This window comes from Thalassophryne amazonica, chromosome 21 (assembly GCF_902500255.1).
Source record: "Thalassophryne amazonica chromosome 21, fThaAma1.1, whole genome shotgun sequence".
Classification (NCBI taxonomy): domain Eukaryota; kingdom Metazoa; phylum Chordata; class Actinopteri; order Batrachoidiformes; family Batrachoididae; genus Thalassophryne; species Thalassophryne amazonica.
Window position 1 is genome coordinate 29,228,156 of NC_047123.1, and position 26,995 is coordinate 29,255,150.

General features: G+C 40.7%; 3 protein-coding genes across 3 annotated transcripts; 2 read left to right on the forward strand and 1 right to left on the reverse strand.

The window, feature by feature from the left end:
* The first annotated feature begins 3,181 nt into the window (after positions 1-3,181).
* wdr20b (WD repeat domain 20b) lies at positions 3,182-7,890 on the forward strand. Its single transcript, XM_034161736.1, has 3 exons — positions 3,182-3,471; positions 6,174-6,356; positions 6,468-7,890. The coding sequence occupies exons 1-3, from the start codon at positions 3,223-3,225 to the stop codon at positions 7,878-7,880; spliced, it is 1,845 nt and encodes a 614-aa protein (XP_034017627.1). The 5' UTR covers positions 3,182-3,222; the 3' UTR covers positions 7,881-7,890.
* A 6,930-nt stretch (positions 7,891-14,820) lies between these two features.
* On the reverse strand, positions 14,821-18,925 carry mgat2 (alpha-1,6-mannosyl-glycoprotein 2-beta-N-acetylglucosaminyltransferase). Its single transcript, XM_034162174.1, has 2 exons — positions 18,772-18,925; positions 14,821-16,598 (listed from the first exon to the last, which is right to left on the reverse strand). Exon 2 carries the CDS (start codon positions 16,356-16,358, stop codon positions 14,970-14,972), a length of 1,389 nt encoding a protein of 462 aa, XP_034018065.1. The 5' UTR covers positions 16,359-16,598; positions 18,772-18,925; the 3' UTR covers positions 14,821-14,969.
* A 1,556-nt stretch (positions 18,926-20,481) lies between these two features.
* rps29 (ribosomal protein S29) lies at positions 20,482-24,367 on the forward strand. The gene is made up of 3 exons (XM_034162601.1): positions 20,482-20,590; positions 23,083-23,182; positions 24,243-24,367. Exons 1-3 carry the CDS (start codon positions 20,529-20,531, stop codon positions 24,249-24,251), a joined length of 171 nt encoding a protein of 56 aa, XP_034018492.1. The 5' UTR covers positions 20,482-20,528; the 3' UTR covers positions 24,252-24,367.
* Positions 24,368-26,995: the final 2,628 nt, after the last annotated feature.

Genomic DNA, 26,995 nt, shown 5'->3' on the forward strand with positions numbered 1-26,995 from the left:
AGCTGCGCCTTGTCTTTGCTATCACCTGCTGTCATGTTGCTTCCCCCACTGAGACCATGAGGTTTTTCGGGACAATAGGCCTGTGTTGTTGAACAGACCACAGCTCAGCGGATCTAAGCTAAACAGTCCATCGGCAGCAGTGAACCTAAAAGACGTGAGTCCTCAGAGAAGACTAGGCCACATTAATTTTCCCCTAAAGGGAGACAAATCCACTGACAAGGCTTCCCTGATTTCCCGTTACTCCTGTACAAGGAATAAGGGTGAGGCTTGTGTTTACCTGCATACATCTTTGTTTGTTGTGTGTGCAAGAAGCAATGTTAACAGGACGGAAGCTTAAACGAGTTTACATAAAATATTACTTTGCAACGCTTAATGTCACTGAGATTATTTGAAAGTGTTGGATTTGAATACCATCAGAAGCCTCAGTTGCATTGGTTGCTTGTTGACAAGATATGGAAGATGACCACAATGTTGTCTCAGATATAGCAGAAGTTTGCTAAAGCTCAAATGCACCAAGGGCCTTAGGGATGAAGTCAAAATGTGTTTGAAAAATACAGTATAGAAATATGTTCCTACTATCTTGGCTAATGGGCATACCCCATTGACTAGAACATTGGTCTTCAGAGTGAGAAGTCTGATGTTTGAATTTTTCCATGAGCTCAAAGCTAGTTTGTCATAATTATTGGCTGAGTTAATAGGATTAATAAATGGAATAATGCTGACTGTATTGAATGCTCTGTCTCCAAAGTAATGGTCAAACACAATCAATGTCCTAACAAGAATTTATGTGTACCGAGGCACTCATCTTTAAAAATGTTTGAAATCCCTTTATTTCAATGGGCAAACATGTTAAAATCAAGCACTTTGATGCATTTTGGCATCAAGCCTTCGTCTGAAAGTGATTGATGTCCACTGGATTCTACAACATATGATGTTGTATGTTACCCAGTAATGTGACACCTTTTTAAAACCCTATTAGCTCAACCAATAATTTGCATCACTTTTTACCAAAATTGGAGAAACTTTAACTTTTCACTCTTGCAGAAACTTGTGGAACAGCCTAGAATGAGTCATCTGTTTACAGATAACCTAAAACACGCTTATTTCTTGATTAGTCTAGACTGTTCAGTGGCCTTCTGGAGCTTTCCTGCATGTTCTGTAATGTTGCACTTAGTACTGTGCTTTTCCACAAAGTAACAGAATATTCCATGGTATTCTAAGTAAACAACTTCAACAGTATATAAGGCAGACAGGCAGGCCTCTGGCAATGTTTTACCCAGCACTTGTAATTTGAACCTTTCTTCTAAATAGCTAAGGATTTGTTAATAAAGCATTTCTTGTTGAAGACCATCTTTCTCTGTGGAATACAACAAAACTGAAATTGACCTTTGTCACAATTTTGCTGTTTTTACTGCATAACTCCGTAATATTCACTCATAAATAGTCCAACCTATGCCTTTTTGAATCTTTATGATCAGACAAATAATGTGGTATACGGTTCAAGATGACTGGTGCATTTTTAAATTTTGGTCTACCTTGTTTTCAGAAGGCCCAGTTGTCAGAAAAACATGTCTTTTGTGGCATTCCATACTTTGTTCATACATGTATGTGTTTTTCAGAGACTTTATTTTTGCCACAGAACATTGTGAAACAATTTACAGTAATAATGTCATACAAAAGGTGTTACAGGATATGTTTTGTTGGGTGATGTAGCTGTTGTTCATGGTTTGTTTGTAGACGTCTGTGCAATTTCTCTGCTTGCAGTGTTGAGATAAGTACATCTTCATATGCATGCTATTTATTCGGGCTGGTATTTATATTATTTTTGAATTAGATTTTAAATAAAGCTGAAGACATTTTCTACTTTTCACTGTTATTGTTCAGAGGTTTTATCGACTGAAACCGACTGATTTTTACAACTACCGGGCCTTTGGATTAATGGATCTTCTGAAAATAAGGTGGGCAACAAGTCAATATTGGCTACAACCCTGTTACTGTACACTTTACTGTTGGCCATGGTATGAGACTGGAGTGTAACTGTTGTTTTGGCCCCTTACGTGGTATCAAAAACCAGGTGTGCAAATGGACTAAATACCCACAGACATATTTCACTTAGTTACAAATTGGCATTGCCCTCTTCTCCTCCTGCCTGGTGGCTCCATCCTTCTCCCTATATACCCTGGGTCCCTCCTCTGCACATGTCCAAACCATCTCAATATCACCTCTCTGACTTTGTTTCCAAACTGCCCCACCTGAGCTGTCCTATGTTTATTCCCAATCCTGTCCATCTAATGCAACAGATAAGTGAAACAGTCATGCAAATGGTGATAAAACCATCAAATTTGGCAGAAATACTCCTTAGACACTCCTTCTTTGAAAAAAAAAAAAAGATTGGCCACTTGACTTTTCAATCGGTGGTCAGGTAGGGGTCAATTGAAGAATTACACAGAGGTCAAAATGGCTAATAGGATTAATAAATGGAATAGTGTTGACAGTGTTGAATGCTTGGTCTCCAAAGTAAAGCTCAAACAAGGTCTATGTCTATTGGATTCTATGACATGTGACATATGTTACTGACCTTTGTCACCATTCTTGCTGTTTTTAATCGCATAACTCCATGGAATTCAGTTACATATAGTCCAAACTATACCTTTTTGGAATCTTTATGATCAGGCAAATAATGTGGAATATTTTTCAATATGATTGGAGCATCTTTTAATTTTGACCTCTGTGTAATTCTTCAATTGACCCCTACCTGACCACCGATTAAAAATTCAAGTGGCCAATCGTTTTTTTTTTTTTTCAAAAGAGGATTGTCTGAGGAGTATTTCTGCCGAATTGGATGCTTTTATCACATTTGCAGGATTCACCTCGAAATATTTTCTTATCCGCTGCACTATTGATGGCGGGTGACGCCATCCCAGTTACAGTCTAGGTTACAAGTAAAGCATAAAATAAAGCAGGTTACTAAGACTTTCTAATTCTGAATTGTTGGTCATGCTGTACACAGTAGACTACTCTAAGCTGACAAAGTTAACATTTGTTTTTGAACATGAATTTTCACTTTTCTTCATCCACCAGCCACACACTAAGGGAGTAGTAAGATGGCGACCCCGCGGCACCACTCCTCCATAGACAGATACGCGCGAGAGCCGTCCTGCGCGTGCGTTGTGTTTTTTTTTTTTTTTTCTCTCAAGATAAGGATGCACGCCAATTTCCAAGATGGCGGCGGAGGGAGGAGGGAAGGAGATGAACGAAATTAAAACTCAGTTCACCACACGAGAAGGCGTCTACAAACTCCTCAGCCACTCCGAATACAGCCGCCCCAACAGGGTGCCTTTTAACTCGCAAGGTTCGCATCCCGTCAAGGTTTCCTTCGTCAATGTAAACGACCAGTCCGGCAACGGCGACAGGATTTGTTTCAACGTGGGCCGAGAGCTCTACTTTTACATCTACAAAGGCGTGAGAAAGGTAAAGAGAGCGGACTCTATTGTCTTCAGACGTGTCAAAGTCTCTTTTTTTTTTTTCCCAGCAGCGTGAAAGCTAAACACGTAGCACCGTCAGCTAACTCAGTGACCTAACTAGCACTCTAAGCTAACACTGTCACAGTGTTTTGATTTTTTAAAAAGCTGTTTTTAGTTTTCACGTCTCACTCCGTGAGAACTGTAATAATGATTCAAAAGTGCCAAATGTGGTCTCTGTCTGTTATGCCTGGTAATGATGAGTTTGTAGAAGTGTTACATTTTCAGAAGTGTGCATTAATGAGGTATTACACTACAACTTGTCTCTTGATTCTGTACTGTCATGACACTTGGTTGCCGATTTGATTCATATTGCGAATCTTATGAATTACAGTTGTACACATATTGCGGTTTTAACTGACTTTTTTCCATCACTAGACACGGGCAAAAGTTGAGTAATCCAGTTCATAATGTTGGCCAGCATGTATTCTATGCAGTAGATGAATCGGAAATATTCCGGAATCGGATGTGGACCTTATTCACCTGTCTATGCTGATGTCACCGATTACGTGACTGCGACCTTTCCCAGAAGGAGCTACCCCACTGTCCATTGCTGGTGTTTGGCAATTGGCTCTTCCCAACCGGCATGCCCTTTGATCGCAGCACCCGGCAGGGTGTGTCCTCAATGGTGAGGCGGGGTGGGGAGGTGGGATCGGAACCTCTGTAGGGAGTCTGGCGCCCTGTCTTTCCCAGCTGTCATTTGACTGAGCTTGCTGCACCCCAGCAGTACCAGGCTGAGATATGGTAGGGGCATTTGTCTAGATTACTAATATCGTGTTTCTAGTCATACCTGACCTTGGATTGCTTTGGACTTCTTCATAATAGTGGTATGACATTGTGATGCGTCTGTTGCATTCATGTTGTTTGTACTTTACAATGATTGCCAACCACTGGTGACTGAACCACCAAGTTCCTGGATTAATTCTGCTAATGCGCAAGACTTCCAGGAGTGTGGAAACTGTGGTCAGGAAGTGGATTTATTGTTCACATTTCCAAATGTCTTAGATGATTAGCTCATTCATGTGTGCTCAGTCAATCAAGTGCTAAAAGGTGTGTAAAAATGTGAAGGTTAGGTGGTCATTGAGGAGCATGGTTAAGAATTGGGCAGTGCAGCCTCGTTTGAGGGTGGGTGCTAAAGGGGTAAAACATGATGCATGATGTAATTTCTCCACTTCTGAGGGAAAAAACACAGCATTTTGTCTGAGTTTTTGTCCAAATTCCACGCAAACAAAGTGAAAATGCAAAGAAAAAGTGACGATGCGGTGGAAAGTGGACATGTGTTGCGGTTTGTTTGTGACCCAGAGCACAAACGTGTCGAGGCGGTTTTGCAGGCGAGAGAATGCAGCTACTCTGGTTAGCTGTGTAGGCTAACACTTACTGACACGACATCTCCCACTCCCCTCATCTTCCCTTCTCCACTGGGAAAAACCCCCACTTTTCGTGACTGCTTTGGTGATTGCAGCCGAAAACAAAACAGTCCATAATTTTTCCATGTGAAGTTATGTTGGGTATATATTGCACAAAAGGACCGACTAGTCCCCATAAGTGGTCAAATCCCGTGATATCATGCAGGATTCAAGTGATTTCAAGTTGCTCTGCAGTCGAATAGATGCATAACGAGGCATAGTAGAGAAGCTGGAATCTTCAACTGGACTGGGTTGCTTGACGCGAGGACGTTTCGCTTCAAATCGCAGAAGCTTCCTCAGCTAAAATTCTTGCTCTGGAAGTCTGACTTCTGTCTGACTCTTGTAGAGCGAAACGTCCTCGTGTCAAGCAACCCAGTCCAGTCGAAGATTCTAGCTTCTCTACTATGGAAACCACCTGGACAACTGAGAGCCTACACAGAACCATAACAAGGCATATCAGACGAATCTGCTGCTAATTACCAGTTAGGCAACAGAACCGTAAACATGGGCAGGAATAAACTTTGGCAGCCACATTCAGATTGCAAAGTATGATTGACAGATTCAGATTACATTAAGATGAGGTGCAAATCACAGGAAGGCAACATCAGACTTTGCCAGAAAACATAAAAAAAAAGAAGCCTGCCGAGTTCTGGAATAAAATTTCCTGGACAGATTCACACAAGTTTAACTTGTGCCAGACTGGAAGAATATGGAGAAGGAAAGGAACGGCGGTTCATGATCCAAAGTATCACAAGGAAAACATGGAGGAGGCAGTGTTATGGTGTTCTCACGCATGACTGCGCTTCACAGTGCAGACAGATAATGACCCAAAATATACTGCCAAAGCAGCTGAAGTGCTAGAATGTTCTTCAGTGGCCAAGTCAGCTGACCTCAGTGCAACACAGCTTGCTTTCACTGAATGAAGACAAAACTGGAGGCAGAAAGACTCAGAAAGTAGTAATTTGATGCCAAAAAATTGAGACTTTACAACCAGTGATTCACAATGTCATTAAAATAATACATTTACAGACTTGAGGGACACAATGCGTTACTTTTTTTTTTTTTTGATTGCTTTACTATTTGTGGCATTATTGCAATACTGTATGTAAAATTGCAGAATTACTGGGATTGACATCAATTTCCCAAAATGCACAACTGGAATGATTAATGTCTTGTGGGAAAACGGTTAACCCGGCTGTTGTGTGTTGTTATTTGACCAGTTTCTGTGTACGATTGATGGTTTTAGGCTGCTGACCTCAGTAAACCTGTGGATAAGAGAATATACAAAGGAACGCAGCCCACATGTCATGACTTCAACCCCCTCACGGCCACAGCGGAGAGTGTCTCCCTGCTGGTGGGCTTCTCAGCAGGACAAGTGCAGCTCATAGATCCAGTAAAGAAGGAAACCAGCAAGCTCTTCAATGAAGAGGTGGGTTCCACTCCGGATTGTTGTTTTTATTTGTGGCAACATGTTGAATTCTCGAGTAAGATGGTCACTTTGTCTATTTGTCCCTGTTTTTCTTCTCCTGTACTCCCACAGAGGCTTATAGACAAATCACGGGTAACATGCGTACGATGGGTTCCTGCTTCCGAGAACCTGTTTTTGGTGGCTCACGCCAGTGGGAGCATGTACTTGTACAATGTGGAACACACCTGCGGCACGACAGCACCTCATTACCAGCTACTTAAGCAGGGCGAAAACTACGCTGTGCACACCTGTAAGAGCAAGTCCCCACGGAACCCATTACTCTGCTGGACAGTGGGCGAAGGGGCGCTGAATGAGTTTGCCTTCTCCCCGGACGGGAAGTTTCTTGCTTGTGCCAGCCAGGATGGCTTTCTGCGGGTGTTCGGCTTTGACGCTGCAGAGCTCCACGGAACCATGAAGAGCTACTTCGGCGGGTTACTGTGTGTGTGCTGGAGCCCAGACGGACGGTACATCGTGGCAGGAGGAGAGGACGACCTGGTGTCAGTGTGGTCGTTCTCAGACTGCCGCGTGATCGCACGCGGGCACGGACACAAGTCCTGGGTGAGCGTGGTAGCTTTTGACCACAGTACCACCAGCGTGGAAGAGGGCGACCCTCCTGCTGAGTTCAGTGGCAGTGATGAGGACTTCAATGAGCAGATTCACTTTGGCAGGGGCAGAGACAGAGCTAACAGCGCTCACTCGCGGCTTTCTCAGAGAAACTCAACAGATAGCAGGCCGGTTAGCGTAACCTACAGATTTGGCTCAGTGGGTCAAGATACACAACTGTGTTTGTGGGATCTTACAGAGGACATTCTCTTCCCGCACCTCCCTTTATCCCGAACCAGGACTCACACCAACATCATGAGTGCCACTGGACACTCTACAACTTTAACCACCACCACTAATTCCAGTGGTGTTAATGGTAACAACAGCATGAGCAATAGCAGTACCAGTGGCAACCCCCCAAACTCCATCTCCAGTGCTTTGCCTCGTTCCAACAGCTTGCCACACACCTCCAACCCAGGAGGGGGCAGCACCCCTAACAGCCACACAGGCAACAACAGTGGCAGCACAAAGGGCAGTGGCAGCATCATAGATGGCACTCTTATTGCTACCGGTGTCAGCAAATTCGCAACGCTGTCGATACATGACTCGCGCAAGGAGCGCCATGAGAAGGACCATAAGCGGAACCACAGCATCGGTCACATGAGCAGCAAGAGCAGCGACAAGCTCATCAACCAGCTGAACTACTCGCGGACGGCCAAGGCCGACAACACCAAGGCTCTGGGCACGACGCTGTGCCCACGCATGCAGGACGTGCCGCTGCTCGAGCCGCTGGTGTGCAAAAAAATTGCTCACGAGAGACTCACTGTGCTAATCTTCCTGGAGGACTGTCTGGTAACGGCGTGTCAGGAGGGTTTTGTTTGCACATGGGCCAGGCCTGGGAAAGTGGTGAGTGATAGGCCCGTTGAGAACACTGTCATGTGACACCTCCAAACCCCACAGCACACGTCTTTAGTCACTGTTAACCCCACTGTTTGTAGCCAAAGAGTTTGGTTTATGTCAAGTGGGACTGATACAAATACACTAATTTAGCGGGGTCATAGTGCATCGTTTCAGACGGTCAACCTCATTGGTGTCACCTGTCTGCCTGTGATGTTTATCAGTGGGCGTGGTCTCTCTTAAAACCAACCCGGCCAACTTCCCCAGTGGATCTGCAGCACAGCCACAGTGCTGGTGCCGCTAATCACGGGGGCGACGGCCGTGCAGTGCTTCTCACCACTACACTCACCCGCCTGCGCTTTGTGCGTTACTGCTCACTTTGAAGCCAGCGTTAAAGCTCAACCCCCTGTCCTTTTCCCCCTTTTTAAAAATTTTTCTTTTCCCGAGGGCGCTGTAGGTATTTAGACGATCCAGGAGGCTTGCACGATTCCAACTACGGTCACATCAAAGCATGTCCATCGTGCGAGCGATAACTTCATGTCCGTAGATCTTCAAAGACTCGACAAGTCGCGAAACACTGTGGTTAACTTTTTTGTGTGGGTTTAATTCACACGCTTTTGAAGGATGTTGAATAATTTTTAAGTAGCAGTGATGCCATTTTTTTTTTTAAACTGTGAAGAATGATGGGAGTGCCCCCCCCTAAATATTTTTACCCTATTAAGTATATCTTCCACATTTTTTTTCTTTACCGTTTGTCCCATTTTGACCTCATCATGACGGAACAGAAACTTTTTAAGCCTATTTTAGAAGCACTTAGGGAAACGGCTTTTTGCCGTACGTCTCAATGCTGGATGCTGCAATCCATTTTTTAAAATATGAAAACATAGTTTGCACTTAATTTGTTAGAGGAGAGTTGCTTTAGTGTGTGAGGACTCCTCCACAAGGTCTTTTTTATGTACGGAACATTTTATATTGTTTCAGATTGCCTCTGTCGTATGTGTAAATATTGAATGATTTATGGGTGAAACAATTGTTCAAAGACCCTCATTTCAGAATATAGTGATATTTCTAATAGAGAAAGCTATACCTAATTTTGATTATGCAGGTGAAATTGTTTTTTCAGTGTACAGAAAAGAGAAATCGGGTGTATTTTTTTATTATTGTTTGTATAGGAGATGTCTATGAAATCCTTTTATCTAACAGGTGGTGCTGAATGCTAGCTAGCCTGCCGCTGCAGATAATTTTCAGGCAGACGCCGCAATGTATTTCGACCATCATTCTGAGCTCAGGAAGACTAACTCTGACCTAGATTCCCCTCACCTGTTAGCACGAGGTCCACTCGTCGTCCGTGTGAATTCATTTCACTGTGATGATTGACATGTACCGCAGAAATGTCCGGCATCTGTCAGGATCAAACTGTCAGCACTCGATGATGGCGGAAGTGCTGGAGGTGAGGGTTTTTGTTTGTTTTGTATTTTTAAGTACCCACATAGGAAGAACGATTTTAAAACTAGGAGCTTTACCTCCATGTGACGCCTATTAAAAGAGCTTTGACAGATGATATCCGTCTTTGATCTCTCTTCGTTTCTGTTCTGTGTGTCTGCTTGTTTGTTTCCTTCCACCTGCAGAATGATGCATTGTAAGAACACACACTCTGATAGAGTGGGTTTCTTTGTGGATGCACCTGCAAGCTGACTTGGTCAGACGTGCACGTGACCCCAGCTGCCGCCACCAGCAGCAGCAGGAATGGAAAGATGAGCCTGCAGCCAAGTTGTTTGCGGCGTGCACATCGATATCAAACCCACATTTCAGTGTGTGGTGTGTCGACAAAATGTGTAAGCACTTTAAAATAGTCAAATTAACTAACAATAAAACACCTAATTTCTGTACAATTGGTCATATTCCTATATATTAGGTTGTGGCTGGGAATTTGACCTTGATTGTCCACTGACTCGACCCAAAACAGTCATTACTTCCCAGCAATAGGCTCAATGTACTTGCCAAGATTGATCGTAATTACATTTGGCATCTTCAGAGAAATCAGTTTTTCTGTTCTCTATTTGTACACTACATTGATTTACAGATTTATTGCATTTATTTGTTCATAAATTTAATATTTAATTACTTGGTGCAGGGGTGGTGGTCAAGCAGTTTAGTGTTTCTTGTGCAGAAGGTTCTTTGGTTGAAAGCCTCCTCTGCTCAAGCGCCATCTTCTGTCATGTGGCGTTGTCAGAAAGGGCATCCGGTGTAAAAGTTGTCAAATCAACATGCAAATCCACCTTGATCTGCTGTGAAACAAGCGAGGAGCTGAAGGGACTTACGACTTAAAAATATTGAATTATTTGCACATTTAGTTGATTATATATTCAATGCAGTTATGCTTAATGTCAAATATTAAATGTAAATCCATTTTTAAATTATTTGCACATGTAATTTATATATTTAATGCATTTATAATAATTTTTGTCACAAAATAGCCACTGTACTTTGATGGTAACATCAGCTTTAAATGTATCTTTAAAACTAAAGGGAGCTCACATAAAATCTGACTGTAAACATGCAGCTCATCTCAAATATCTTCAAACTAACTTGCATAACTTGTCCAATAGGGGGCGATGTTGCACTTCAAATAACTTGCCTTGTTTGTATTTGGTAACGGCTTTAATTCATATAGGAAATGATACATGTGGAGCTCAGACTCTCTCTCTACTGTATGTACTACTTCAACCCACTACTTCATGTATATTTTATACTTTTAGTCTGGGATAAAACTCCACATCCATTATTTATGAGTCACTTTCAAAGCGAAACACAAGCTCTTAGAGCCATTAAATTACCAGCATGTGGCAGAAGTATTAAAGGGATGGAGGGTTAGAGGTGTGATTATGTGCTCAGGGTGCAGCACACTCAGCATTCGGTTTTCACTAAACAAACCCATCATCCAGAACACTCACATGGGCAAATAAGTCGCATTATGTTGCCATCTCGCACCCTCAGGAAACAGGAGTCTCCTGGTGTAAATTCAAGAGGTTGTATTATACGCATTTATGAGCGGGTAGAACGAGTTGGAGTAGTTTGTCCCCTCTGGTTCAACAGAACCGTGGTTCAGATTACATTATTGATTGACTCCTAACGGGTGCTGCACATTTCTTCATCTGCTCCACCATGGAACTGTTGTAAGTCTTCGATGAGAAAATGGACATCCTTGCTGAGAAAGGATTATACCAATATTAGGGAGTAAAAAGTTAGACACCAATGTATCTGCTGATATGTACACGAAAAACAGCAATGATTCCTTAACAAATTTTCACTTTTGTCTTGTTCCTTGGGTTAAAACCATAATTTCCCATTTCTTCACAACCAATCAAAAGAGAAAAGAGTGGTCTTAACCTCCAAACGTTGGTTTTGTGGTCAGGACAATGAAGTTGCAAATTAACCAGTTTTCGCATTCACTGAGTGGTCACTACCAATTTCTAGAAAAGTTAAGTTCATTTGACAGAGTTGTGGTCATCATATTTTCTTTTTGTGATCATGTCAAAAGGGTTCAAGGGTGATTCTTTAACTACGGGCACTATTGGCCTTGTAAATGTAATTTCCACCACACCATTGCCTTACAATATAAAAAGCCTTGGGGCAACTGTTTGTTGTGATTTGGTGCTATATACATGTGCTCTGATGTCACTGTTTATCTCCATAGAAACTACCCAAACAATCTTTCATACAAACTGTTTAAAGGGACATTACAGTGTTGTGGTGGAAATTACAGCAATAGTGTGCAACTATTTTGTTTAAAAAAATCACAACAGTTGTATGACATTGAATACCCCAATTATGTTTTGATTATTTTACTGATACTTTATTCAGAGATATTTTAAAACATTAGAAAAAATGTTTCTTTACCATTCATTTTTATCATTGAAGATCAAAAGTCTGGGTGTGGGACAAGCACAAAACGGCAATATTTGCATATAATGATGCTGAAAAAAGGTGAAAAAGTCATCATAGACTACGAGAACAAATTTCTTAACACACTTTCATTGTAAAGATAACTATAAAAGTGTGAAATTTCCCCTTTTTTCTGTTTTTCATACAATATGATCAAAGGACATAAGTGCCCGTAGTCTAAGAATCACCCTCAAACATCATTTCAAATAATACAATGTTCACAAAGCAATTATATTTGTGAAAACCTTCCTCATTTGTACAGATTGAGCAAGAACGTTCAAGAACAGGAGAGTAATTTGAGGTTTGAAGAATCTCCTTTGTTCATGAATATTTCACTCTTTAATCAAAGAAAATTAAACAACCTTGTGGAACATTCCAGAAATGTAGAATACCAAAGAATGTTCTAGAATCTTTGAGAAAACCCACAAGTATCTCATGGAACTTTCTAGAAAATACCAGAAATTTGTAGAGCAGTGAAGAACTTTCTAGAATCTTCCATAATGGTTGACAAACAAGTTCAGGAATATTCTTGCGAGCTCCAGAAGATTCCAGAATGCCATCATGAAAGAGTGAGAAAGTTGTGGGGTGTTACATGACAAATATTTAAACAGGTGTTCATAGGCCAGCATTCTATCAAGCTTGGACTACCTGAGAAGATACACCAGAAGAAGACAGATGGCATCAAGAGGCCGCAATCATTCTCCAGTTAAATTCTGCTACAGCTGTGGCTAGTTCTTCAAGAAAAGCGCAAACAACTTTTCTGTGACAGCATCCAGCAAATTTGTGTAGCCTACAAAGCTTATTTTGGAATGCCAGTTGGAGACCAAGATAACTGTTGGAAGCTGTAACATTAAACATGAGCCATTTGTGGATCCTCACAAGCTTTTGTTCCCTTTGCACATCAAACTGGGTCTCATGAAACAATTTGTCACAGCGCTTGACCGAGAGTCGGCAGCATTCAAGTATCTTCAAGACTTTTTCCCAGAGCTGTCAGAAGCAAAACTGAAAGCTGGTGTTTTCATTGGATCACGAGTCAAGAAAATCATAGTGCTCTGAATTTCCAAACTGACAGCAAAGGAACAGGAGGCATGGAAAAGTTTTGTTGATGTCATCCATGGGTTTCTGGGCAACCACAAGGCTGGTTGAGACTTTGGTGAGAAACTATGGCCAAATGGGCTGTAGGATGTCACTGAAGGTCCACATTCTGGATGCTCACCTTGACAACTTCATACTCAGAAGAACATAATATATAAGGCATACTCAGAAGAACATGGGGAGCGCTTCCACCAAGACATAATGGACTTTAAACACATATCAGGGATCTTACAATGAAAACATGATGGGGGACTACATTTGGGGTATGATAAAGGAAAGTGATTCGTTGCACATTCGCAAATCAAGAAAAACTTCATTTTTAACTTTGTAAAACTGTTTTCAAATGTTTGAAAATAAACCTTGCTGCAGTTATGTTCTGTATTTGTTTTATTGTGAAAAAGTAAATTTTTTTTTTTTCAAAAATAGCTGTTTTGCGGAGGATAAAATTGCTGTGCAGCTAAAAAAAAAAAAAAAGTTTGGCATGAAAAATTGACTTTTTCTATTGTTTTGCAATAAATGTAGTGGGAAAAAGACACTTATTTGCCACGAACAAAAATCGTGTTACACAGTTGAACCAACCAAGGTACATCATGCTGCGTCCACTCCGATTTGCTGCGTGCCATCGCATCAAATCAACTTCTCGATTTTGGCCTTGCCAAGATGGCAGTATGCCAACTCAGACTTAAAATGAAGGCAGCTGTCTCTTGAAGTGAATGTAACTGAAGGGCAAAGGGGGTCCCAACCATGCTTGATAGCTGCAACACTATCAGAGCACTCACTACTGGACAAACTGCATAATGACACCATTTCCAACAGCCAAAATACTTCTCTGCGTTGCTTGTTCTGTACGTTTTTATAAGTCAAATGCAAGGTCATGTGACCAATACAAAAGGTGATTTCTCGTGTTTAATAGTAATAGATTACTGCAAACATGGGGGAAGGCAGCAGGTGCACACACATATTTTACAATGAATTTTTTCATATTTAATCCACACCATGGCCCAGAATTTGTGAAAACTCCTCCAGCAGATTGGCCCAGAGGACACTGTTGTCCAGTCAGTTGAGCTGGCTGCTCCAGAGCTTTAAGTGTGCAGGACCGTAAGAAAGAGGAGGAAAAAATCAATGTCAGGGAACAGAAGCTACAGATCTTTGGCCCGAGCGGAAACTATCGATACTGCGCTTTGCTCAGAGCACTTAAATGTAAATGCATCTTCTGTTGCAACAACAGGAACAAGAAAGCTGAATAAGTGTCCTGGGATCTCTGCGTGTGCATTTATCTGTGAAATCACAATGTGTGCACACTCGCCCGAGGTGTTGTGCTCTACTCAAACACAAACGCTGCACACCTTCGCTGATGTTGTTTCTGCAAGAAAAGGAGCAACACAATCGTCTGTGTGTTCCAGAAAAACGGCCGAAACTAAGCGAGATTATTTAAATGGAACAAGGTGTCTCAAAGGATCTCCTTTGATCTCAGCAATCTTATGGAATATAAATATCTCAAAATTCATTATGCAAGCACAGCGGGGATTGCCAAGTCCACAGATTTGCCAAATTTACAGCCGTCCCAAAATACCACTATTTAAAGACGTTCCAGATTTGAAAGTGTCATATGAAATACTTTCTCAGCAGGCTCATATAGGTCATCGTGCCTGTTAAATTTGTAGGCAACAGTACAAAAGTACCACACGGACCTGGCGTTTTGAAGGCTGAATGTGTCAAAAAAGCAGGAAAAATTCTAAATACATTCAGGATGTTATGAGACTTTGGGACCCCGATCTTCTGGAATCATAAACGTTAAATTAAAAACAGATTTTGCACAATATAACCCCTTTAACCAAACATTTTAATCTGCTAAATCCTGTGAAGAAAAACACATTGGTGAGTATATTATGAATTAAAAGACAAAACAGAGAGGATTCACTTAAATAAGTCAAGATAAAACATGTCGGTGTTAAAGAGGCCAAAATCTGACATTCAGTTTTATTTGGAACAGGCAATATGAAGAATAATCAATAAAGTTTTACTTTCAAAAGACTTTTTTCTTTATAGAGGATGCAAAAGATACAATATTATATTTAATAGTAGCAATTAAGGTCACTGTAATCGAGCATAACTCTTGCAGAGTTCATGGTCCCTGATATCGCCCCAGCCGCCATTTTTGACATGTGGGGCCACGCCTCCGGCCCCGTTGGCTGGCAGTCTCTTTGTTATCAGGAGGTTTTTTGGGAACAGCTGGTTCCCGCTGCTCTGCAGGATATTTTTGATCTTGGTTTTCTGGCTGGCCGGCATGCAAGACGCCTTCTTGTGATGCATGCCGCAGTCCCCAGCGTGGAAAATCCGTGGCGCCTCGCTCACCATGACCTTCCAGTATGACGGCAGGCAGGACACGGTGAGGTGTTGCAGGGACCAGTCCCAGTTGTAGTCATCGTACGTGCAGAAAGTGTTGGTGCACTGCATGAGGTTCTGGTAGGTTTCTCGACTCAAAGCCATCCCCATGTTGTGCTCGGTGGACTTCCAGGGCTTAACCTCCACCTTGTTGGCTTTGCTGGAGTAGCCGATGTGACTGTAGCTCCCCAGTGACAGGATGTCACAGTCGGCGCACTGCTCCCTTTTCAGGGCAGACATCAGCTTTAAGACGTGGATAAAGTCTGGGGACAAAAAGTGGTCCTCTTCAATCAATAAAACCAGACCTTTATGGTCCTTGAGAACCCGAACTCTGTCCCACACAAAGTGCAGCTTCCACCACCAGTGGTGCTTGGTCTGGGAGAACTTAGCCTCGCGGTAGTGACCAAAAGAATCTGGGTACTCGGCGTTGATACATCCCAGCTTTAAGGCGTCTTTTTTGGGAATGTCTCTGGGGCAATCTCGGGGGTCGTTTCCGGGGAACTCCTGGGGGTAAAGCTGGATGCTGAAAGGGAAGAAGATCTGAAGGACCTGACAAAAGTCCACAGAAGCCACCACCTGATTGATCTCAGGGGACCAGAAATCATGGCTGAATATCAGCAATATGCCTTCAATGCCCCTGGCCTTCCGCAAACTGTCCACTAACAGTTTAAGGTAGTCTGGCCGGTTGTGGACCTGAACCACCACAACCAAATCGTCTTTCTGCCATGCAGTCTTAAACTTCTCCTCGTTTCTTACAGTCTGATCAAAGTTGAGCTGGAATACAATGCCGCGGTGGACTAAAGTCATGTTGTCCACCTCAGACTTAGCCACCTTTTCTTTTTCCAAATGCGTCCCATTGGTTTGTATAATCGGTGGTGGGACAGGTGCCCGGGTAAGAGCAGGTGTTGCCTGCACCTGGATGTTGTTATTAATGCTACTGATGATGTCGCTGCCGCCTTTCTTTACTGTCTCCACCTCCTTGGGGAAGGACCCAGCGTCCGATTTCTTCTGCCTTCCACTGCTCCAGAAAGCTAGACCACAGAGAAAAACCACCACAGCCAGGATCACCACCTTTCTCTTGTAGATTCGGAATCTCATGATAGGGAGTCGGCCTCTTACGAAGGGAGAAACGTTGGTTGCAGAGAAATGGAAAGCAAAGGTTTGTGTGAAGGTGGCCTTTAAACTGGGAAGACGCCTGATTAACCAGAAGATGTTATGAGGCCAATCATTAATTGCTGTAAATGTGGTCCCCCGTGGAATGTCATTGGCGGTGGAGGAATCGTCTGTAAGGCATGATGGTTGCTTGGAGGCAGCAGGGTGTAGATGTGCATTAAGCAACTGTAAGAAAAACAAACAATAAAAGAACTGAAACCTGATAATACACTGATAGTCTGAACTTTACTGAATAGCTACAGAGCAGCTCTAAAGATGCTGCTAAACTTTATCAGGCTTTTTGCATTGTCATACACCATGGCTCAGATTTTTACAATGACAGCAGAGAGGTTTTGTTGGACAGCTGACATCCGTGCACATTTTATGTACTGTAGGTGCATAAGTATGAGGACAGTAATACAAGTTTCATTATGTTATGTCCGTACAAGACCACCGTACATTTGAAATCAAGTGCTACCCTGTTTGATTTTTAAAAACAATTGGAAGAAAAAAAAAGTTACCCAAGTTGAAACCTAGTTATCATAAAGTACCTTCATTTTTTAAGATTGTAGATAATAGCCGGCAGCAACTCGTAATGTAGATTGCCGCCGTTATGGAGCACAAATGTACCGTGTTTCTTTGGCTCCATGAAGCTAACACTAGCATATGTACCACTGTGATGATGTTTGAGGGTTTCCCACTTCCAGCAGGCCTCTTAAAAAGCTTCTTTGTTTTAGCCAATATTTATTTACAAATTATACTGTCATACTAAATCAAGGTATTAAAAAATTACAACACACCAGACCAACATACTTTCCCAATTAATCGATTATTTGATGATTACTTGACTTAAATGAATCAACAACTACTTTGGAAATTGAGTAGTCATTTTGAGTCATAACCCAATAAATAAATAAATAATAATAATAAAAAAAAATCCAGATTCTTTGACATCAGATTCTTAAATGTGAATATTGTCTGGTTTATTTAATCAGCTGCTTAATCCCATCTAGCAGTAAACTTAAAGCTAGAGTGCCAGGAAGCATATTGAAATTGAGACGATTGTTAGAATTTTGATGGGGACCAAAGTAATTTTGTTCGTTAGTGTGAACATAAAGGATTCCCAAAATATTAGTCTGAACATGATTAAAATTTGTCCGTATCCAAACAAATTCTGAATTATTGGCACGTGCCAAAAATTTGAAAGCCAGGACGACATCGGGGTGTCATCACAGGTCATGTGGGTAGGGTTTCCATTGCTATCACCTAGCTAGAAGACTAGCGATCGAACTCACGAGGCTTTTGTAGCGCTGCTTTTGGACAGGTGAGTTGCCTGGTGACTGGTGTCTGACGGTGTACAGTTATGGTTATTATCTGAGTCTGTTATTATCTGATTATCTGAGTTATTAAGTGCATCTGCGCAAGCACAGACGTGCTTCCGGCTTGAATTCATCTGCAGGTTTTGACGTTCGCTGGGGCGAAATACGCTATGGATTTCCCTCAAATTATGTATGTTCCCACAAATTAAAAATCCCCCCAAAATTTTAATGGGTTCTAAATATGATGTAGTTTATATATATTAAACTTCAGACTATATTTTATCTATTGAAGACTGCCAGCATTCTAGCTTTAATCTTTGGCCTGTGGACAAAACAGACATTTAAGGCATCATCTTGGGCTCTGGATAATACTGATCAACTTTTTTACACTGGATTGACTGATAGACAAATAAAATAAGACAAAAAAAAAAAGGTTAACTGATTATGAAAATAGTTGCAGCCCTCAGCATGTTGTTTAAGGGTCAAACCTGTGGCCATAGAAACTGGGTCAAAACTGTTTCAATAAAAGACGGACTTTGATTATATTGGTGATCTAACATTGTGAGGCTTTCTGGATACCATGTAACAAAATTGTAGTCGTGCTTAAGAATTTTTTTTCTTGACTTAAATGGTTAAAAAAAACGAGATTGCACCTTTTAAAGGTGAGCAATAATTTCTGAAAAACAGCCGTGCGGTTGTAGTGTAAATCACATACATTTGGCTGAAAAATTTGAAACTGTAATCAACATCGCAACATGGTTAAACGCATATCCTGCCCTAAATCAAACCAGTCCTTTGCGCTGCAGTGCATTCATTAGTACAATAATTTCCCCCAAGCGATTAATGCAACATTTTTACCGAAGATGACTTTGGTTATTATTTTTTTTTAACACAAGTGACAACCTGTGTTGTATCGTCGCGCACATGCTAACAGTAAGTTAGCAGCGGCTCGGCTAACTAGCAACTTCCAAGCGGGAGACCGTCGAGAGAAAACCTCATCAACAACCCGAAAGAAAGGTGGACATTTTAGCGACACGTACCTAAAACTGCGTGCAGTCCTCTAAAGCACGGCGGCGTCTCGTTATCCTCCATTCTTTAGTTTCCATCAGGCTACAAAGCTCCCATCAGTACAACCAGCTAGCTGAGAAAGCCTGCCGCTGTCCCACAATGCACCAGACCAACAGGGGGCGGTAATGCTCCCGCCCACAAACAAGCAAACGACAATTCATGTTTTTGTTTTTTTTTTGTTAATTTATCACTTAAGTTTTTCCCCTTATTTTTAAAGTCATATTATTGCTATGATTTTTTTTTTATCTAATTGGATAAGTCCAAAGAGAAAATGTTAACACTCTTAAAAACTCAAATTTCAAACACAAACAAAGTTAAAACTTAGTTTTTTTACTTTATACATTTATTCAAGCAGCTACGCGTTTGGAAATGGAAAAATCCGACAAATAATGCAAATTTGCATCCCACTCTGCACCATAGCAACCAGTGCAAAGGGGAAAACAAACCATTGTTTGGCACGTCCCCACATACATTTTTGTAGTTTAATTGTGCTCAAAGGTTGTTGTATAGTGGTAAAAAGGAAGCTATCTAATTGTATCTGAACCTGAGCAAGGCAACCGAGAATAGACTATTTGGAGACATGCAACTCCAGCTAGTATTAAACTGTGGTGGCCCAAACCAGATTATCTATACGTTTGCCCCTCACATTTCAGTAAATATCTTTATTTACATTTTACCCATGCTATTTCACTGCCAATTAATATTTTTACTCTTTCAATTTAATTATTTCTAAGATATTGATTTCAATATTAGCAACAGGTCTTTGTATCAAATTTCCAAAATCATCAAATAAAATAATTACAACACAGTTTTAGAAATTTAAGCCCAGTGCTTTGTGTTTTATTTTCTTGCTTGTTATTTTCAAGTGTATTGTACCCACCAACATGTCACATGATAGTGCTGGCCTAATTACACACGTTAAAGTGTGTTAATCTATATAAATGCACATCTCAAATACCAAAATGTTCTGTAGTCCATGCTTGTGAACAGTTCTGTTTGCCTATTCGCAAAGATGCAATGCAAGATTATTTCTTGCAACAATCCAGCAAGTTGCAAACAGGCATTTGGTACTACGATAAGTTCCGCAGCCTGTACTCAGGGTTCTTGAAATGGAGCAATATCTCCACCTGGTGGACATTTACCATTAATGCAAGTACTATAGAATTTCATCAAGAGCTGAAGTATCACATAAGCACTGCAAACATAGGTTTTGTGTTGACCTCGTGCATTAAGGTTAATCAAAATTTAATGTATTTTTCCTCATTATATGCCCTTTTAATTTGGAAACTTATTGGATGATTGCGTCAGTTATATTCAAATTACTCCTGTAAAGGTTTGGACGAAAGGACCCCTTATCTATCTATCTATCTATCTATCTATCTATCTATCTATCTATCTATCTATCTATCTATCTATCTATCTATCTATCTATCTATCTATCTATCTATCTATCTATCTATCTATCTATCTATCTATCTATCTATCTATCTATCTATCTATCTGTAGAGACATTCGAAAAAAAAAAAAACAGAGGTCCCACTACTTTAAAAGACTTCCAATTATAGTGAACGCCGCATAAATTGCAACAATGTTAAACAAACCCTGGCGCCACCTGGCGGCTGTCCCGCTGCAGGGATCCGTGCCGACAGGAGGCGCTACAGCCCCACGTTTCATTTGCGCATGCGCGAGCTACCTTCGTCCTTTCCGACACTGAAGCGAAAGAGACACGATGGGCCACCAGCAGCTCTACTGGAGTCACCCTAGAAAATTCGGACAGGGATCCCGATCCTGGTTAGTCCTTTTTGTAATATGTTATTTACCGTCTTCTGTACGATACCGAGTTGATTTATGTTCTTTTCCTGCGCCCCTTTCTGAGCAGTTTATCCATAAAAGTGAACCGCGTGCAGACAAACATGGCGGAAGATACTAACTCGTTAGCGCTTAGCTGTTTATTTTCACGTCTCACTGCTTTTAAAACAACACTTTAATTATCTAAAAGTTGCCACTGTGTATTCCGAATAAATTGCCATGTGCTGGTAGCCAATACTGCCTGTTATTGGTTCTCAACAAACGGTGTTTATTTTAGTATTTAATTACTTAAAGTGGGAACTGCCGATGTTTTTCTTTGAAAGTAAAAGCGACCCTCCAGGTTGCGTTTATTAACTGTTCCTTCTGTAATAAATACAATTGTGCTGTTTGGGATGTTAAGTTAGATTTTTGCCATTTTAAGATCAATTTGCGTCTAAAATACGAATGTAGTGTTACTGGACTCGTACGTTTTCTGCCAGGCAATGCATTGTGGGTATTTGAGTGTAGTCCATCACTAATGGTCTTGAATCTTTCACATAATTTTTGGAGTTTTTTTACTGTAATAAGAATAATAATTATTACTATTTCCATGGAGCAGCAAGGGGGAAGTGGTCTTGCCTTCTAACAAGAAGGTCTCTGGTTCAAAGCTCATCTTTCCTCCATTTTATTTATTCATCTGGAGTTCCAGGGGTGCAACCAGCTCGCATCACTACATCTCATCCACAGTTTCAGCTGCCATGTCACCCTGTGGACCAGATTGTATCTCTCGCCACTAATACTGCTACAGTCGATCTGCCTACAGATCAATTCTAGGAATAACCAAAAGGAAGCGAATAAGTGAGTCACCAACTATGAAGATAAAGAAGGATGTGGAGAATGTAGCTCACTTGCTAATAGTGTTTTTCTTTATTCTTTTTCCTTAAAAAAAATACACAATGATGCTAACTGTGCATAAAATAAATGTGTGCCTGCCGGAAAAAAACAAAAACTACACTTACTTTCATACTGAGCATATATAATTGTCAGATATGGTGCATCTGGAAAGTATTCACAGCGCTAAACTTTTTTTCCACATTTTATGTTACAGCCTTATTCCAGAATGGAGTAAAGTCATTTTTCCCTCCCTCAGTTCTACTCTCAACACCCCATAATAACAACACAATTCTTATTTTTATTTTTGCAAACTTACTAAAATAAGAAACTAAAGTCACATACACATAAGTATTCACACTCTTTGCTCAATACTTTAATGCACCTTTGGCAGCAATTACATTAAGTTGTGAATATGATGCCACAAGCTTGGCACACCTATCTTTATGCTGCGTTTACACATAACGACGACAAGTCACGCATGCCACGAAGTAAACATTCTTGGCTGCTGATCGCGAATGTGATGATTTGGGGCAGAGGCGTCAGGTGTCCTCAGAAACTGTTGCAACCTGTTAACCACGTGTTATGATTAATGGCACGTGTTGTTGGAGAATTATAAGTTCTTGTTAAAAGCCTGCTAACGAGTGTTTTCTTGGATTCAGGTGTGTTGGAACAGAGAGACAACAGGGTGTCAGGAAAGTAGATCTCGAGGACCGAACTTGGGCACCCCTGCCTTAAATTATACCCAGAATTCCCTTCCTGGTGCACCTCCAGACACTGGTCATCGAGCTGCTTTAACAATCTCGTCACTTGTTCACCTGTAAAACCCCACTGAGCAGATGAACATGATGTAAAACTGTTTTTTTTTTTTTTTTTTTGCAAAATCTCAAATCCATTTTGCAATGAGGCTGTAACATAACAAAATGTGGAAAAAGTGAAGTGCTGTGAATACTTTCCGGATGCACAATATATTCATGCTATATAAAGCTTGTTGATAATTTGCTGTAAACCTTGATTTGTTGCACCAGTTTATAGATGCCCAAAATGACAAGGCTTGCTCATAACCACAAACATTTATTTTCAACAGGTTGAAAATTTGTGTCATGTATGGTAACATTTTCTGAACATGTGTGGACATTGTTCCGTCGTGGAAGATCTGCTAAATTGTGTGCAATAACTATTTTGATAAGTTAAAAAAAGAACAGCTTTACATCATTATGTCAGTCTTTTTTGTTTGTTTTTACAAACTGAGTCGTGTAAGCTTTTCTTAAACATGTATAGTGGAAAAATCTCTATAGTTTGTCAATTATTTTCTAAAGTTAAAATTTTACATTCTAGTAGACTTATTACACATAAGCTAAAATGTTCCAAGCATTTTTTTTTAAAAATTGATAATAACAAAACAAACAAACTTTTTCCAAAATACTCAGTTTTTGTTTTAAATGCACTTGTAAAAGTTGCTTGTGCTTTTCAGACCACGTTCTCTGATGTGCAACTACAGTTACTTTTGTGGGAATTTGGATGTGTGTAATGATTATTAAACCATGTTTGAGGTGAGATAACTAATTTTTGTTTTATATATTTTTTTTTTCTGTCAACTCCAGCCGGGTATGCTCGAACAGACACGGTCTGATCCGTAAATACGGACTGAACATGTGCCGCCAGTGCTTCAGGCAGTATGCTAAAGACATTGGATTCATCAAGGCAAGTAGTGTTAAAAGTAGCTCTACACTAATTAACTGAATTATACCTACTGTCTTGCATGTCAGAGTATTTCAAGTGTTAGTCACAAGATTTGGTGTCTGTCGGCTCCAGTTGAGCTGAACTTAACAGATCTAGATATTATACACTGTACTTAGTGCAGTCTGCCAGGATCAAGATGATGAAACCCTTTTCCTGATTATAGAATGTGCCTTATTTTAATTTAATGAGCAACTGTGTCCTGAAAGAACAAGACTCAGCAGGTTTTGATTCCACCTGATTATGTCATCAGGTGATTTCAGTGAGCGTTGCTGTGAGATGGGAATGTTCATGTGTCCATCTCTTAACTTTTCTTAAGAAAACATCTGTAAAAGCGATTACGAATTCATCATCAGTAACTCGCATAGACGTCTATATCTGGGTAACCCTACGGTAACAAAATTACGGCAACAAAATCAGGCCAGAATGTAATTTGTAACTCCGTTACCACACACACACATATATATATATATATATATATATATATATATATACATACATACATACATGAATGTTTCTTCTTGATCAGTAACTTGAGCTGGTAATATTTCACTTATGCAAAATTATTTAATTGTTTTTCTGATGGTATTTTAAATTCTGTTCTTCTGAGCTGGACTGGATGGCTGGCATCATTTTAAACTTGAATAAAAAGCATGAGTTAATATGTCCGGCTTTGTCGTAGTTTTTCTTTTTGGTTTGACTCGGATCCAGTCTAGCATGTTGTAGCGGGCCGTCTACGTTCTAGGATTTGTGTGCCTGAGTTCCCTATTATCATCTGTGTAAATCCATATTTCTTATATATATATATATATATATATATATATATATATATATATAATATGGGGAACAGTTATGTTGGTGTCGGAGGCGTGGTCCCTGGTTTTCGACTGCTGGCTCTTTCTAGGATACAGTTGCAAATCCCTGATTGACGCATTGTGTGTTTGTGCAAGTGAGTGAGAAGATGCAGAAGTGTGAGCTTATGTATTTTTTTTTTCAATTCCCTGATTATTTTATTTTCATACAGCTGGACTAGGGGTCCTGTGCTGTCACGTCCTCGGATGGTTACAGCGATCCTCAGAAGGCCAGACATCATGGGATAAATCAGCACTGCAAATAAACATTTTCTGTTTTTTTTTTTTTTCTCCAACCGAAGTCTGTTGTGTATTTATTCATATCATTTCTAATGTTGTGTTATATGTGTAATATCTGGATGTTTCTGCGCAAAAGGGGTTGAACGCTTTCAAGCACTTGTGGTGTTTCAGTCATCTTGCGTCCGATTGTCTCTTGTATGAACATGCAGGCGGTGCCGTCCTCTTTAACGACCCTGCAGCGAGCAGCAGCTGATGCTCATCTGCAGACAGTGAGATTAATTTCTGAGCCGGTGCACATTCACATGAAGACTCGCCTCGCTCTCGTGATAATTAACAACATGCTGAGAGATTGGTTTTTGTTAAAAAGTAATGAAATCTGACAAGTCCCCTGTAGTGTTGCTAATTGCTTGCTGCTTTTTGACTTTAGCGCTCAATCTTTGAAAAAACTAAGCGCACCATGCATGTGGGGGCCGGGTAACTTGGTGGCTGTGGAGTCTTATGTAGAGTCGGACTTAATCACTTGGGTTTATTAAAGCATGGTATGAAAAGGTGGGAAGTGATAAACACTAGATGGCAGCATGTTGCAATTTCAAATACTGCACAGTGGCACCAACACGTGCCAAGTGCTCCTGGAGTTATTCAAGCCAAATTTGTCTTATTATCCTCTGAGTGCAGGTTCTTGCAGGTTGACCAACAGGATTTTCAACATGAGCAGAAAAACCACAAATGGATCTTATATTAACTTACAAAATGGATTGGACGTGTTTCTATACCTTCAGGTTTATCTGCAGTGTGCATTCACATCTTAATTTGATTTATGATCAAGAGGTATTGAGTTGGTTTAATAAGTTACGATGACGATCCTCTTGGGGACATTAGAATGTTGCAAAAGTGTAAACAAGTATGCTCTGTGATGCACAAATCTGGCAACGCTCCCCCCAAGAGCAAACACAAACAGATGGAGATTGTGCACAGATTGTAAATATTTGTCAGAAAGAATATTAAGAGATTGAATGGCGAAAAACACATATAGGTATCTAAGTTTTAAAAAGACTTGTGGCTTTGCAAAAGCAAATTTTGTCTGCAATGCATTATTTAATTGTGCAAATTGGCTCGTTTTAGGTCAGTGGTGTCCAAAGTAATCCAGAAAGCACTGAGGGGTGCAGGTTTTCTTTGCAGCCACTGACTCCAGCAGTTGATTTCACTGAACTTAGTGATGTTAATCAGTGAAATCACCTGCTGGAGTCAGTGGCTGCAAAGAAAACCTGCACTTTCTGGAACACTTTGGACACCGTCGCTCTGTATACACAAGAAAGGTAATCTTGTCTAAAAAGGTGAAACTTTAGACTGCTTGTCTGGTGGTTTCAGCATTCTGGCACCACAGAGCCGCATTTGTATGCTTTGGTCTTCAGACTACAGCTGGTCTACTTAAATTGTGTACATGAGAGAGGCTATTTTGTCTAAAAACGTTTTTTTTAAAGACAGCCTCCAACTTGTAGATTCAGTGTTTTGTGCCACATTACTAAGCTTTGGCATTCAATTTGCAATTGCTCTGCTTCCTCCAGCTATGTATGTAAGAAAGATAAAGATGGTCCCTAACTTGTTGATTGAGTGCATTCTGGCACCACAGAGCCACATTCCGCTTCGGCTTTCAGACTGCAGTTGCGTTGCTTTCTTCAGGTTTCTAGATACAACAGATAATTATACTATGAAAGGTGAAACTTTTTAGACTGTCCCTAACTTGTGGAGTCAGTGCATTTTGGCACCACAGTTAGTTGAACCATATGCGTTGGCCTTCAGACTGCAGTCACTTTTTAAATTTGTGAACATGAGGTTTTCCTCACTAAAAAGGTGAAACTTTTTAGATGGCCCCTAACTTGTGAATTGAGTGCATTTTGGCACCACGGTTAGTCGAGTCATATTATGCATTGGCCTTCAGACTGCAGTCACTTTTTAAATTTGTGAACATGAGGTTTTCCTCACTAAAAAGGTGAAACTTTTTAGATGGCCCCTAACTTGTGGACTCTGTATTTTGGCACCGCAGTTAGAGCCATATTGTGCGTTGGCCTTCAGACTGCAGTTCCTTTTTCTTTAATTTTTGGACATGAGATATTCTTGCCTGAAACTTTTAGATGGTCCCTAACTTGTGGATTCAGTGCATTTTGGCACCACAGAGCCACATTTTGTGTTGGCCTTCAGACTGCAGTCACCTTTAATTTGTGAACATGAGGTATTCCTGACTAAAACGGTGAAACTTTTTAGACGGTCCCTAATTTGTGGATTCAGTGCGTTTTGGCACCACAGTTAGTCGAGCCACATTATGTGTTGGCCTTCAGACTGCAATTCCTTTTTCTTTAATTTTTGAACAGAGGTATTCTTGACTGAAACTTTTTAGACGGTCCCTAACTTGTGAATTCAGTGCATTTTGGCACCACAGAGCCACATTTTGTGTTGGCCTTCAGATTGCAGTCACCTTTAATTTGTGAACATGAGGTATTCCTGACTAAAAAGGTTTAACTTTTTAGATGGTCCCTAATCTGTGGATTCAGTGCGTTTTGGCACCACAGTTGGAGCCACATTTTGCGTTGGCCTTAAGACTGCAGTCACTTTTAATTTGTGAACATGAAGTATTCCTGACTAAAAAGGTGGTGGTGTGTAATGCTTTTAAGAGACGGCTATATTTTAA

Coding starts and splice junctions, on each gene's coding strand:
- wdr20b (XM_034161736.1), top strand. CDS start 3,223: ATGGCGGCGGAGGGAGGAGGGAAGGAGATGAACGAAATTAAAACTCAG. Junction 3,472..6,173: donor TCTACAAAGGCGTGAGAAAG/GTAAAGAGAGCG, acceptor TGATGGTTTTAG/GCTGCTGACCTCAGTAAACC. Junction 6,357..6,467: donor GCAAGCTCTTCAATGAAGAG/GTGGGTTCCACT, acceptor GTACTCCCACAG/AGGCTTATAGACAAATCACG.
- mgat2 (XM_034162174.1), bottom strand. CDS start 16,358: ATGAGATTCCGAATCTACAAGAGAAAGGTGGTGATCCTGGCTGTGGTG.
- rps29 (XM_034162601.1), top strand. CDS start 20,529: ATGGGCCACCAGCAGCTCTACTGGAGTCACCCTAGAAAATTCGGACAG. Junction 20,591..23,082: donor GGACAGGGATCCCGATCCTG/GTTAGTCCTTTT, acceptor TGTCAACTCCAG/CCGGGTATGCTCGAACAGAC.